Genomic DNA, 13,889 nt, shown 5'->3' with positions numbered 1-13,889 from the left:
AAGCTGTCAACCCTCTGATGCATTTCCTAGAGCATCTGAAATAGCACAGACAAAGCTCCGATCCACTCAAAAGGTAGGCCCTCACTTTCCCAAAAGAGGCATTCCCCATGTCACCCACGATTTTTTAAAAATATCTGTGGATTTTCTAAACATTCAAAAGCAATGAATAATAGTATAGAAGCAGACAACTGTGAACTCTCTAAGACCACTGTGAGCACCAGCCACATTTCACATCTTTAGAAAGAAAATATTTGATTATAGCGATTACAGGCACTTCAAGTAGCAGCAACCCAAACTGCAGCTCCTGTCCTAATCGACTTTAAATTTTTGCTTGGTGTCTAAAAATTCACACTTTGTTAGCAAGCACTGTGAGCAGTCTCATAAAGATATCTATCACATGTCCTCTTATTCACAGAGCAACTACCAATAGGCAGCTTCAAGGCACAGGAAGAAAGAAGTGCTCACAACAGGCATTAAGAGAACAGCTGAGCACAAAACAGTACATGGCTTCCAGCTGTCCTGAACTTCACTCAGATCTTTTGAGCTGGACACAGGAAGAGACAGAATACACACAAAATGTGACTTCAGAGGAACCACATTAAGGGAAGACTGTACCTCACTAGCAATGTCTCTGGAAGCCTTGGCGTGTTTGATGGGAATGGCATCAGCTCTTAGGTCATAGCTTTTCGCCTTGGCCTCATCCCAGGCCTTCTGATAATGTTTCTGCAAAGAAAAATAATCACCCTTGTTACACACACTCTAGACTCCCTGATACCAATGGCTTTTCAAAAATCCTGCTCAGGAAGAGAAACTGTCACACTCTGAATTTCACCATGCTACGCACGCCTGACGGATTTATTCTCTTACGTTGCTGATGTTGAGAGCGTTGACTTTGGACTGCAGCATCACAGGAGTATCCGAAGGTATGGAAATCTGCGTCTTATCCTTATCCCAGGCTTCACGATATAGATGCTAAGGAAAAAGAAAGCACAGTGACATTTCTCTGTGGTCTGAGCACTGAAAACAAACACCACCAACAGGAAATCTTTGGTAATTCTGATCGGAAACAGTTTCCAATCAGTGGTAGAGGTTCTACTCTCCAGCACAAAGGAAGGAAAAGTCATCCCATAACTGAACGGGAAGCGAAAGGTGAGCTTACGTCACTGATCTGCATAGCATTGATCTTCGCCTGGACAACGTCTGGCGTGTCAGTAATGCTTGTGAACTTCATCTCCTCCGGCCGCGTGCGGTACAACCTCTCATTCAGCAGTTCCTGGGCTTTCTTTGCTTTCACCACGTCCACAGAACCTTCTGTCAGCCAGCCGATGCCTCGCAACCATTCCAGGTCCGACTTGTACACATTCTACAAATAAACCAATGGTTACTGACCGTGCAGAAAGGTTTTGTATAAGGCTTTCCCCAACCTCCTTCTCCTACACTTACAAAGCAACCAGTCAGTGAGACTGTGGCATATCCAGTTCTTCCCACACACAGCAACTCCCTGATTTGCACAACTAGGAAATTACTGGTCTTTTAAACCATCACAAACATAAGTTTCCCTTCCATGTTACCTGCGCAGAGTACTTCTGGCCCGTGTGCAGAAAACTCTACTGATTTGGAAAGGATCATCCAGATGAATTAAGATAAAAATACCGGGTCTGACCCTCAGCACGTGAACGTGCATTTGAAAGGATATTTGCACAATCACTACCAAACCAAGCCTCCCACACCTGCCACAAAGTTTTCCTACAGTTACTCTCACTCACATCGCTCTGTAGGTCGTAAGCCTTCTTGGCATGGATCACGTCGTTCTGGTCAGGCAGACAGGTCCACTGGTGAAGGTAGTGCCGGTAGTCAACATCACTGACCAGAGTCTGGCACTCCTTGGCTGCCTGCACGGACATCGCATCCACTGGTATGTGCACCTGGGACTTGGAATCGTGGTACGCCTTCCTGTAGATGCGGTCGTTCTGCAGCAACATGGCACGAGCAGCACACGACAGTTTGGGATCCTCCTGGGCAGTTCGGCACCCGATGTAGTGCCCCTTCTGCTTCTCGTGCATTTCTTTGTACTTGTACTAGAAATGCAGAGATAACAAAAGCAGTCACACAACGCTCACCTCAACGTGGCTAATGAACAAACGGCTTTCAGCTTCCTAAGCCATCAACCCTCTGACCTGAACTTCACTCAGATCTTTTGAGCTGGACACAGGAAGAGACAGAATACACACAAAATGTGACTTCAGAGGAACCACATTAAGGGAAGACTGTACCTCACTAGCAATGTCTCTGGAAGCCTTGGCGTGTTTGATGGGAATGGCATCAGCTCTTAGGTCGTAGCTTTTCGCCTTGGCCTCATCCCAGGCCTTCTGATAATGTTTCTGCAAAGAAAAATAATCACCCTCATCACAGACAGTCAAGACTCCCTGATACCCATGGCTTTTCAAAAATCCTACTCAGGAAGAGAAACTGCCACACTCTGAATTTCACCATGCTACACACGCCTGACGGATTTATTCTCTTACGTTGCTGATGTTGAGAGCGTTGACTTTGGACTGCAGCATCACAGGAGTATCCGAAGGTATGGAAATCTGCGTCTTATCCTTATCCCAGGCTTCACGATATAGATGCTAAGGAAAAAGAAAGCACAATGACATTTCTCTGTGGTCTGAGCACTGAAAACAAACACCACCAACAGGAAATCTTTGGTAATTCTGATCGGAAACAGTTTCCAATCAGTGGTAGAGGTTCTACTCTCCAGCACAAAGGAAAGAAAAGTCATCCCATAACTGAACGGGAAGCGAAAGGTGAGCTTACGTCACTGATCTGCATAGCATTGATCTTCGCCTGGACAACGTCTGGCGTGTCAGTAATGCTTGTGAACTTCATCTCCTCCGGCCGCGTGCGGTACAACCTCTCATTCAGCAGTTCCTGGGCTTTCTTTGCTTTCACCACGTCCACAGAACCTTCTGTCAGCCAGCCGATGCCTCGCAACCATTCCAGGTCCGACTTGTACACATTCTACAAATAAACCAAAGGTTACCGACCGTGCAGAAAGGTTTTGTATAAGGCTTTCCCCAACCTCCTTCTCCTACACTTACAAAGCAACCAGTCAGTGAGACTGTGGCATATCTGGTTCTTCCCACACACAGCAACTCCCTGATGTGCACAATTAGGAAATTACTGGTCTTTTAAAGACACTTGCTACATGCAGACCTGTGCTGTAATCTGCAAGCGGTCTGCAAGCAAACTGCAAGGAAACATTCTACAGTGGAACAAAAAAACAACTCTTCTTTATGTGAATGGTCCAGAATACTTCTGTCCCCCCTGGCGGCAAACTCTACTGATTTGGAAAGGATCATCCAGATGAATTAAGATAAAAATACCGGGTCTGACCCTCAGCACGTGAACGTGCATTTGAAAGGATATTTGCACAATCACTACCAAACCAAGCCTCCCACACCTGCCACAAAGTTTTCCTACAGTTACTCTCACTCACATCGCTCTGTAGGTCGTAAGCCTTCTTGGCATGGATCACGTCGTTCTGGTCAGGCAGACAGGTCCACTGGTGAAGGTAGTGCCGGTAGTCAACATCACTGACCAGAGTCTGGCACTCCTTGGCTGCCTGCACGGACATCGCATCCACTGGTATGTGCACCTGGGACTTGGAATCGTGGTACGCCTTCCTGTAGATGCGGTCGTTCTGCAGCAACATGGCACGAGCAGCACACGACAGTTTGGGATCCTCCTGGGCAGTTCGGCACCCAATGTAGTGCCCTTTCTGCTTCTCGTGTGTTTCTTTGTACTTGTACTAGAAATGGAAAAATAAATCTTGTAAGAGATACCAACTCTGGGATACATTTCCCATAGTTTCTTATTGCTACTGATCACAATTTTTTTTTTCTTTTATGTTATCAAATATACACATTTAAAGTTTAGAAATGCCTAATGCATTTTTGCTCCACAGCTTCTGTTTATTTTCATTGTAGTTTATTATTTTCTAACATCTGCTTAACGTCAAGGTTTATAAATTCATGTTCGCTTTGGAAACTGTTGCCCATTTTCTTCCTACAGTGAATTCTTTGTTATTAGGCTTTCAAGATTAATCTGGTATACCATGTTGTTTTGTCTTTTACTTAGCTTATGACTTCAATCTTGATTCTCAACCTAACTGAAAACAGATGTAAAGGGAGAACATACGTCACTCGCAATATCTCTTGATGCCTTTGCACTTCGGATTGGAATTGCATCAGCTCTCATGTCGTAGCCCTTCTTTTTTGCCTCTTCCCAGGCTTGTACATAAAGTTTCTACATGAAAGAAGAGCAGAAAATTACTTCTCAATATTCTGAAAGATGGGATTTCTATATTTCATAATTTGTGCTTAAAATTTTCATGAATGCATATTTTAGAAGATCTTTATGGTTAAAGAAATGCTTACTTAATATCTGAATTTCCATTACTCTAGTACATGTTTAAATGTTCTTACATGGCTCGCATTAGCTGCATTGGCCTTCGCTAACAAAATTGTTGGTGTGTCAGGCATGATGTGAATTGATGTCTTGTCAGCATCCCAGGCTTCTGTGTACAAACGCTAGGAGAGAGGAAAACACATCCATTTAAAAAGTTTCTTTATGTGTGTTATGATGGAAAGACTGAAAGTTTGAAAGCAGTAGTTAACAAAAATACATTCATGGTATAAAAGAAATGTAATCTTGAAGCAGAACAAGATACATATATCCAAACTAATACATTTGTCCAAAGAAAGTATTTTACAGACTCCAAGGGCTTCAAGCAAGCTTTGAATACACTGACACAGCAAAGCTTCTCATTGAACAGCTCAAGGAGGAAACTTAGTTCTTCCTCGTTATTTTTTCTGCCAAGTTGGCACAGTAATTGATTAACTTAAGATTGATGGGAAGCTGCTGTAGGAGGAAAACTATATGCATTATTCAACCACATCTGTACGTACAAGTTGTTCGACTGATGTTTGTTATTAAAGAGAAGGAGTAGGTACTTTGCAACTTTCATCCTCCAGGTCTGAGAGAAATTGCAGAAGCTTCACTTCCAGAGAACACAGGCTATGTTAACCTCATAACTTGTCTATCACGCAGCAGGACATTCAGTCAACAATACATCATTACAGCAGCTTCTGTAAACGCCTCAACATTCTGCAACATCCTAGCTTAGAGCATGGTCATGGCACCACGGCCTCTGGACATACCCTAACACCTTGCTAGAACATTGTTTCTGCAGATTTCACAGTATTGTCTAAGAACAGCAAAAAAATTTACCCTGTTCTGTCAGAGATGTGCTTTGTATAGTGAAGTCATTAACAAAATAGAAAAACCATACCAAACATTCAAAAATAGGATTTCATCTGAGATGGAAAGAAGAGGGAAATTCACCACAGTCTTTAGTATTATTCTTGAAACATATAGGATTTGGGTGAATTTCTTCTGGTCATTTTTACTAAGTGTTTAGTTCAGACACAGCTCTGAGATAAGAGCTTTCCTGTGCAAAGGCTGAATTTGGACATTCATTTTCTCTGAGTCCACAAGGGAAGTGTTTAGTCTTACTTTGTATTTTATATTTTTCAACTCATGAACAAGTTCTATTAGATAGTAATAATAGCGATTTTGACAAAAAAAAAAAACAAAACACAAAACACCAACACAAACCCAAAACCAAAATCCTCACCTTGTTCATTATTTCAGCATTTTGCTTGGCTAAGACCATGGCCAAAGAATCTGTCACACTAGTAAATTTAATTTGGTCTGCTGGTTGACGATACTTCCTTTCACTCAGGATTTCTCCAGCTTTCTTGGCTTTCTCAATTTCCATGGAACCAATAGGAACCCAGCCAATACCTCTTAGCCATTCCAGGTCTGATTTGTAAACAGCCTAAAAAAAATTTGGAAGTACATTACATAAGTGCAAGTGTGATGAAATATTAAGATAAGTATATCCTCATCTACATGAACAACCATATATACTTCTGCATAGTAGCAGGATATGGCTTTGAAAAGAATTGTTATTTTTGAAGATTTAGTAAAATAATTATTAAATAGCAAAAAGAATACAACTATTGAAGAACTCCACAAGCACCAGAGTTACACACAAATTACACGTCAGGCTAAGGACTGAGAAGATAGGATTAAACATAAATTTGATGACAGAATATTAAACATTTCACCTTTATGAAAATGTCTGATGCAAGTGACTGAGGCATATTATATATCTTTTAAAAATTACATTGTACAAAAGTCAGTATATTTAATTATGTATTACAAGTTTAAGGATTTTCTCACATCACTCTGTAGATCATAGGCTTTCTTAGCATGGATAACATCATTCTGGTCTGGCAGACAGATCCATTGATGCAGATAGTGGCGATAGTCAATGTCGCTGACCAGCTCCTGACATTTCTTGGCCAACACGATGCCCAGCATGTCCACTGGGCTACTGAAGTGCGTCTTTGTCTTCTCAAAGGCTTTCTTGTACTCCCTGTCACTCTGGATCTTGGCTACGTGCATCGACCACATCATCTTCGGATCATCCTCTATGTTACGGGCTCCGATATGGTGTCCAAGCTGCTTGCGATAGCCTTCTTTGTATTTGTACTGAAATATAATTCAAGATATTATTTTTCTGTATTACCTCTAAATATCAGTTACTCATATAAAATATTTATAATTATAAACTCTCAAAATTTCTCTACAAACCACAGTAAAAAACCCCCAAACTGTTAAAGCAATTCTGGGGCTAATAACAGAGATTCTCGCATTACATTTTTGAGATTTGATTTAGAACCCTAAATAGAGATTTTTAAGTAAGTTTTTTTTGAAAAAACACTCTTCACTAATATTATTAAGAAATAATCCTCTCCTTATTAAATATATTTAATCCTTATTAAACGTAATAGTATACATACTGTTAAGACTTAAAGATACATATTTATAAGCTTTAAAATTAACACGATAGCAGCATCATGTTGTCCTTATAACTTTTCAACATTTCATTTTTACAATTCAGTCTTTAAACATATATAATAATTTGCTTCCAAAAATCTATTATTTGAATCAAAGTTTGATTGAAATGCCTTTTACAGAATGCAACTGATAACTTTCGGGTTGCAGAGATCACATGTCAGCACACAAAGAAATAAAAAAGTAGTTTCTTACATCGCTGGCAATTTGCCTGGATGCTTTGGCAGCTTGAATGGGGATAGCATCACTTCTCAAATCATAGCCTTTCTTTTTTGCTTCTTCCATGGCCTGTTTGTAGAGTTTCTAGGTGAAGAATTAAATAACGGGATTCATATAAGTAAGTTCCACATATTACATTCTACACAAAATAAACTGCTGTAAGTAGAGTAGATTTTAAAAATTTTGTTAAGATTTATTCTAACTCAGCTTTATCTAACTTTCTTAACTCAAAGCCCCAGATCAGTAGCTGATACAAATTCATATAAACGGAAGATCTTTGCTAAATACATTAGTTAATGATTTTTTTAATTTCAAGACTTTAGCATAACATTGACTACAACATTAGAGACAAACTAGTCTTCTATGCAAGTGAAGTAAAACTTTTTAAAGCCATCTCTTACTGATGTAAATTTATTTGCCTAAACTAACATTGAACACTGGGATCACTGCTCTTCAGAACTGTGCTGGAAATTCCCATTTTAGTATTTCCAATGTTGGAATTAATTTTGTGCCTTCCCAACAGTATGCACAGAGGCAGAAATTATTCCCAAAAATTCACTGAAGACACACAACTTCTTATGGAATTTATTCTCAAAAGTGCTCACTGTTGTATGTATGTACTACTGTACAAATATGCAAACGATGTTTTTAAAGTCACAGTTTTGAGGATAAATTTTAGGGGTTACTTAAAGAATCTGATGGTATCATCTATATAAGGTTTATCAGAATACTGTTGATCCAGTCATAAAACAGACATGTTACACTTGGAGAGCTATCACACTCACCACACTGTAGTTCTGCATATTCTGTTTTGCCAGTGTGATTTCAGGTGTATCAGGCATTATGTGGATTTGTGTCTTGTCTTTATCCCAGGCCTCAGTATATAAACGCTGGAGGAGAAATAAGGTATGTTAAAGGGGGAAAAAAAAAAAAAAAACGTGACTATTTGGAGATCTCCTAAAACATAAGGATTACAGATCTTTACTCCAAGTTTAAAAAAATCCTTATTTCCTATATAGCGATGAGATTCTATATTCACTTCTCCAAGTTAAGAATTAGTAATCTAGAAAGATTTAAAAAAAAAAAAATTTCGAAAAAAGGCACAGAATGCTAATCAGACACACAGAGATCTAAACTCTAAGAACAAGGCCTCTTTGAAAGAGGAAATGGTTTTATTGACAAATAGGATTGAGGTCAGGGCCACAGATTCAGAAAAACTTACATTTTAAGTTACTACGCTTAATTGTTTAAAAAAATGGGTATTTCAAAGACTGCCCTAAAACAAGTAGCTTATTAGTTACTCAATTACTAGATAAAATTGATAAATCAATAGATTTCTTAGAAAAATTGCTATACTAAAAATTAGATGCAAGTGAGGTTACACATTACTAGATACAGAGCAGAGTATGCGGAAAGCTTCACAATTAATAATTCTAATTTAACTTGGTAACTTGGAAGGTATTATTAAATTAGTACTTGCTGAAAATAAGTTACCTGCTGATTATCAAGAATGTATCTTAGACTTTTAAAGCATCAGTGTGCTCAAATCTCACACAGGAATCACACATCTGTATTTCTAATCCTGTCTCCGGGGTTTAAGTGGAGACTGCTGAGGTGTTACCTAATAGAATCAAGGCTCACCTTATTCATTGTCTCTGCATTCTGCTTGGCTAAAACCATCTGTAGAGAATCAGTGACGCTAGTAAACTTGATTGTGTCCGGAGGTTGACGGTATATTTTATCACTCAAGATCTCCCCTGCCCTCTTGACTTTTTCCACATCCAAGGAACCGATTGGGACCCAACCAAGGCCCCGCATCCATTCAAGGTCAGACTTGTAGCAATTCTATTAGAAAATACAAGGATAGCTGGCTCATTAATATTGTCAGGTAAACACTTTATATATACAATGCAACTAATGCTTACTTTCTGCAAGTTACCTTCCTCCTTTCTAAATCTGTAAAACAATCTCTCCTAGCAACCTAGATTCAGACCCCATATTTGTCTTCAAGAGGTATCATTCACCAAACAACATGTTGGGGAATGGTCAAAGAGTAATGGGATTAAAACAAAATCCTAAAAGTGAGCATAAAGTTTTCCTGTAACATTTGTTCACAACCAATAAATGATGACCTGCTACGAACAGCAGGTCTTAATTGAAACCATTTTCTCTAAGATAGTACAAAAGAATTCTCTCCACTAAAGTCATGTAACTAAAAAAAAAAGTCATACTAGGCAATTTCCTCTATATATGAAGTTAATCTACATATAAAGGTATTGTCTATTATGAAGGATTGCATGCAGCTAATTCTACTGTTTGGCTAACTAATTTGCTGTATATAAATCTTCATAATATTCAACCTTCCTTACACACAGATTCATTCATTTCTAAAAAAAAAAGTGTTATGACCTTGCTTGGAACAGGTAACGAACAACACAATGTGAACACTAGATGAGAGACAGTTCGAGCAGCTTCTATAGTTTATATTTCAAGGAAATCACATACACTTTAGAACTCCGATGCTTATCAGCGAATACTCACATCACTCTGTAGATCATAGGCTTTCTTAGCATGGATAACATCATTCTGGTCTGGCAGACAGGTCCATCCATGTAGATAGTGGCGGTAATCAATGTCACTGACTAGCTCCTGACATTTCTTGGCCAACACAATGCCCAGCATGTCCACTGGGCTACTGAAGTGCGTCTTTGTCTTCTCAAAGGCTTTCTTGTACTCCCTGTCACTCTGGATCTTGGCTACGTGCATCGACCACATCATCTTCGGATCATCCTCTATGTTACGGGCCCCTATGTGGTGGCCAAGCTGCTTGCGATAGCCTTCCTTGTACTTGTACTATAGACAAAAACATGTTCAGTGAGTTTTAATTTAGTTCTCTTCACAACCCTAGCAGCCCCTGTTACACAACCTCCAGACAACCCACCATCTGAAACAACAGAGACTTTAGAGAGAGAAAGTATTCAGCTGATGAACTGCAGTGCACCACTACAAACGGATTCATACAACATTATCTGCCTGATACAACTCTCACAGTTTTGAAGTCACTCCCCTGGAATATATATTAAGAGCTACTATCGCAGTAACGAGAGTAAAAAATTTCCCCAAATGATGGCAGCAATACGAAAGGCCTGAAGTACAATAAATATCCCCTATATTAAGAATCAGTTAGTGAACTTAAATCGTGATAGCCAAATAAACTCCTATTCAAAATATTCTGGACATTAAAACTGGAAAAATAGGGAGACAGATGTTGGAGTTTCAACTGAGATACTAAAAACATATATGGAATACAATTTCATATTAGTACCTAAATATAATAAAAATAATTTTCATATAAACTGTCTTTATTTTTAAACAAAAAAGTGGTTTGGGTTTTCTTCCCTAACGTCCAGCTCAGCTGCAGAGCTGCAACATCCAGGGAGCGCAGGCTGGCAGCACTGAGGGCAGCACACCACCTCAAAAGTCCACTCGCTGGCACCAGGGGAGGCTGCCACAAGCCCAGGAGGGACGCTGATTTGGATCACGTCCATCACCCAGCTCCCACAGGCACTGTCCACACACCCTCTGCACGTTCCCTCGTAACATTGCACACTCCTAACCCACAGGGACAGCTACAGGCAGGCCCTCCCAAAACAAAACATTGACAGACCAGCTGAATGGCTGTCACAGGTAAAGAGCTGTGCTGCCTCCATTCCGCCAAGGTTGCAAACCCTGGACTTCAACTGCAACACCTGCAAACCCTCCGACACGCCGTGCCGCAAGGGCGCCTGTGCACTTACATCACTTGCAATGTCTCTGGAAGCTTTAGCAGCCTTGATAGGAATGGCATCTGCCCGCATGTCGTAGCCCTTCTTCTTATCTTCCTCCATCGCAAGCTTGTACAGTTTCTGAAACACAAACAACCATTGCCCTCAAACAACACACCTCCCCGGGCCTCAGCAGTGTCCAGGGACGGACACTTCACCCCGCATCAAGCACCCACCTCACTGAAGTTCACTCTGTTCTGCTGCGCCAGCAAAATACCAGGCGTATCCGGCATAATGTGAACGCTGGTCTTATCCTTCTCCCAGGCTGATATGTACGAGCGCTGCAAGAACGAGCACAACGCGGAATAAGGTCACGCGAGCACGGAGCAACAAACTCAAAGAGCCAACTCGCTCCAGGAACTGAAGCGAGGGGCCTCGACCTTCAGCTCACTCAGGGACCCCCCCTCTCCTCACTAAACCTTCTAACACTTCCCCCGTTTCTTTCCTTTTCCACACTGCACCCAATCACTGCTCCTATCCCACAAGATACGATTTGCTCTAAAACACGGAACACGGGTCCCTGGTGCAAGACGATGCAATATCCCTCGTGCAAGAGCCAGGCACCGGAAGGAGAGAGCCCAGCAACCAGAGAAAGGCAGGTGCTCGTTTCCTTCGGGTTGCAAACACAAGGAAGTCTCACCTGGTTCATGATTTCAGAGTTGTGCTTTGCCAGAACCATGGGCATCGAGTCAGGAAGGCTCGTGAATTTGATGGTGTCCGGGTGCTGCCGATACTTCTTGTCACTCAGGATGAGGCTCGCCCTCTTATTCTTCTCATCGTCCAGCGAACCACTTGGGGACCAGCCAATGCCCCTCAGCCACAGAAGGTCGGACTTGTACACGTTCTGAAAGGACACGCAAGGACACAAAGCACCTCAGAAACCTCCGTGCTCCCTCGCACTGCTCCTCCTGACAAGGGAAGATCTGCCTACCAAAACACAGTGCCCCCCGCCTCACAACCCACCACCCACCACCAAAGGGACTCCCGCTCAGCTCAGCTCCCCACAGCCTGGCTCCCCACGCCTACGGCAGCACACGCAGCTGCCAACCAGCCCACAGACTCTCCCCCTCCATCTCATGAGGGCCCTTTCAAAAGTCCTGCCCCGTTTGGCAATCCCCAGCTGGCAGACACACGTGATGAGCCTGACACCTCAGCACCTAACGCTCTTCCTTCATGGCATTCAGCACTGCACACTTGGCTTGCCTTGGCCCACTGCTGCTCCTCCAAATTAAAATATTTGAGACTGTTGCCCTTCACCTGCTGCACAGAAGTCCAGACTACTGCCAAGACCATCCCACCAACAATGCTCACGGCAAAACAGGACTATTCCATGACTAAGAAGCATGACCCCACACAAACTTCATCCCCCACCATTCAAAACACCAACTCTCAGCAAGACAGTATAACCACAACACACACTGAGTCTCACAGAACCACCCTAGAATTTTGCTCCCACCTAGACCTTCTCCAACAAAGTAACAAAATAATAAACAGACTCTGGGTTTCGCACAGCCAGTAAAGAACAACTTACATCACTCTGAAGGTCGTACACTTTCCTGGCCTGTACAACATCATTCTGATCTGGCAGACAGGTCCACCGATGCAGAGGGTGCTTGTAATCAATGTCGCTGACCAGCTCCTGACATTTCTTGGCCAACACGATGCCCAGCATGTCCACTGGGCTACTGAAGTGCGTCTTTGTCTTCTCAAAGGCTTTCTTGTACTCTCTGTCACTCTGGATCTTGGCTACATGCATCGACCACATCATCTTCGGATCATCCTCTATGTTACGGGCCCCTATGTGGTGGCCAAGCTGCTTGCGATAGCCTTCCTTGTACTTGTACTGCAGGGTTAAACAAGCTCAGTAAGTTTCTGGACAGCTCTGCCCCTTCTGACATTATTTCCCAACAGCACCTGTGAGCAAGCGCTTTGCTAATGGAGCCTGAAAAGTTCTCCACAGGAAGAGGGCTCTAAGCACAGCATATCCCTACTGTGTCCTGCACTTCCACCCACCCCACGCCTCCACTGGGCCACAGGAGGCACACGGAGGCCCCCATGGCAACTCCAACCGAGCTAGCTCAGGAGCCGGGAGCGATGCGTGCCCACAGGCTGGCTCTCCACACAACCTAAGCATCCCCACTGAGAGGCCAGCTCAGCTGCTGCGATGCACAACTAGGGGAAAACCACTGCACTGCTCCAGCAGGCCACAGGGGCCTCGTCCTGCACAGCCCTGGATGCCACGCACAGTGCTCAGCAGACATATTGTCCCAGCCCGGTGTGTGTTCTCAGCTGCAGCCCTACAGACACTGAGCTTGGGAAGGGGCAAGGGGCCACGTGACACTGTATCAGGAGTGCACATGTCAGGAGATTACATGTGAACATTAGACACCAAGCAATCAAAGGAAACTTTTTGATTGCTCTCTACTTCTGGTCACCCAATCAAGGAGAGTAGGCTGAGGAAGAGTTCGTTCTTCAACTGCAGGAATCATAACTCTTGCAGGCCCTCATCCTGATAGGGGACTTCAACCACCCGCATATCTGCTGAAAAAGCAGCACAACAACGTGCAAGCTGTCCAGGAAACTACTGGAGTGTGTTGAGGACAACTTCCTCGTACAGGTAATGGAGTCTTGACCAGAGGAGAGGCAATCCTGGACCTTTTGATCACTAATGCAGAAGAGCTTATTGAAGAGATCAAGACTGGAGTTGGCCTGGGCTGTACCAATCGTGTCCTGATAGATTTCTCAATCTTGAAGGGTACTGCATAGGTAAAATTAGAGTCAGTACCCTAAAGCTCAGAAAGGCAAACTTTCTCCTGGTTAGGGCACTAGTGAATGGCATCCCTTGGGATACTGCCCTCA

At 42.5% G+C, this 13,889-nt stretch overlaps 1 protein-coding gene across 1 annotated transcript in view; it reads right to left on the bottom strand.

The window, feature by feature from the left end:
* Window positions 1-13,889, bottom strand: part of NEB (nebulin) — a 131,809-nt gene that overhangs the window by 63,670 nt on the left and 54,250 nt on the right. Inside the window, exons 54-73 of the mRNA XM_042808539.1 lie at window positions 12,562-12,873; window positions 11,671-11,874; window positions 11,207-11,311; window positions 11,004-11,111; window positions 9,748-10,059; window positions 8,848-9,051; window positions 7,992-8,096; window positions 7,183-7,290; window positions 6,310-6,621; window positions 5,699-5,902; window positions 4,488-4,592; window positions 4,201-4,308; window positions 3,500-3,811; window positions 2,818-3,021; window positions 2,526-2,630; window positions 2,274-2,381; window positions 1,767-2,078; window positions 1,160-1,363; window positions 868-972; window positions 616-723 (exon numbers count right to left, since the gene is read on the bottom strand). Coding sequence (XP_042664473.1) covers window positions 616-723; window positions 868-972; window positions 1,160-1,363; window positions 1,767-2,078; window positions 2,274-2,381; window positions 2,526-2,630; window positions 2,818-3,021; window positions 3,500-3,811; window positions 4,201-4,308; window positions 4,488-4,592; window positions 5,699-5,902; window positions 6,310-6,621; window positions 7,183-7,290; window positions 7,992-8,096; window positions 8,848-9,051; window positions 9,748-10,059; window positions 11,004-11,111; window positions 11,207-11,311; window positions 11,671-11,874; window positions 12,562-12,873 — 3,645 coding nt within the window. The remainder of the gene's footprint in view (window positions 1-615; window positions 724-867; window positions 973-1,159; window positions 1,364-1,766; window positions 2,079-2,273; window positions 2,382-2,525; window positions 2,631-2,817; window positions 3,022-3,499; window positions 3,812-4,200; window positions 4,309-4,487; window positions 4,593-5,698; window positions 5,903-6,309; window positions 6,622-7,182; window positions 7,291-7,991; window positions 8,097-8,847; window positions 9,052-9,747; window positions 10,060-11,003; window positions 11,112-11,206; window positions 11,312-11,670; window positions 11,875-12,561; window positions 12,874-13,889) is intronic.

This window comes from Tyto alba, unplaced genomic scaffold (assembly GCF_018691265.1).
Source record: "Tyto alba isolate M040663 unplaced genomic scaffold, T.alba_DEE_v4.0 Super-Scaffold_7, whole genome shotgun sequence".
Lineage (NCBI taxonomy): Eukaryota > Metazoa > Chordata > Aves > Strigiformes > Tytonidae > Tyto > Tyto alba.
The sequence above is the reverse complement of the archived record's forward strand: the minus strand, read 5'-3'. Positions and strand labels throughout refer to the sequence as shown.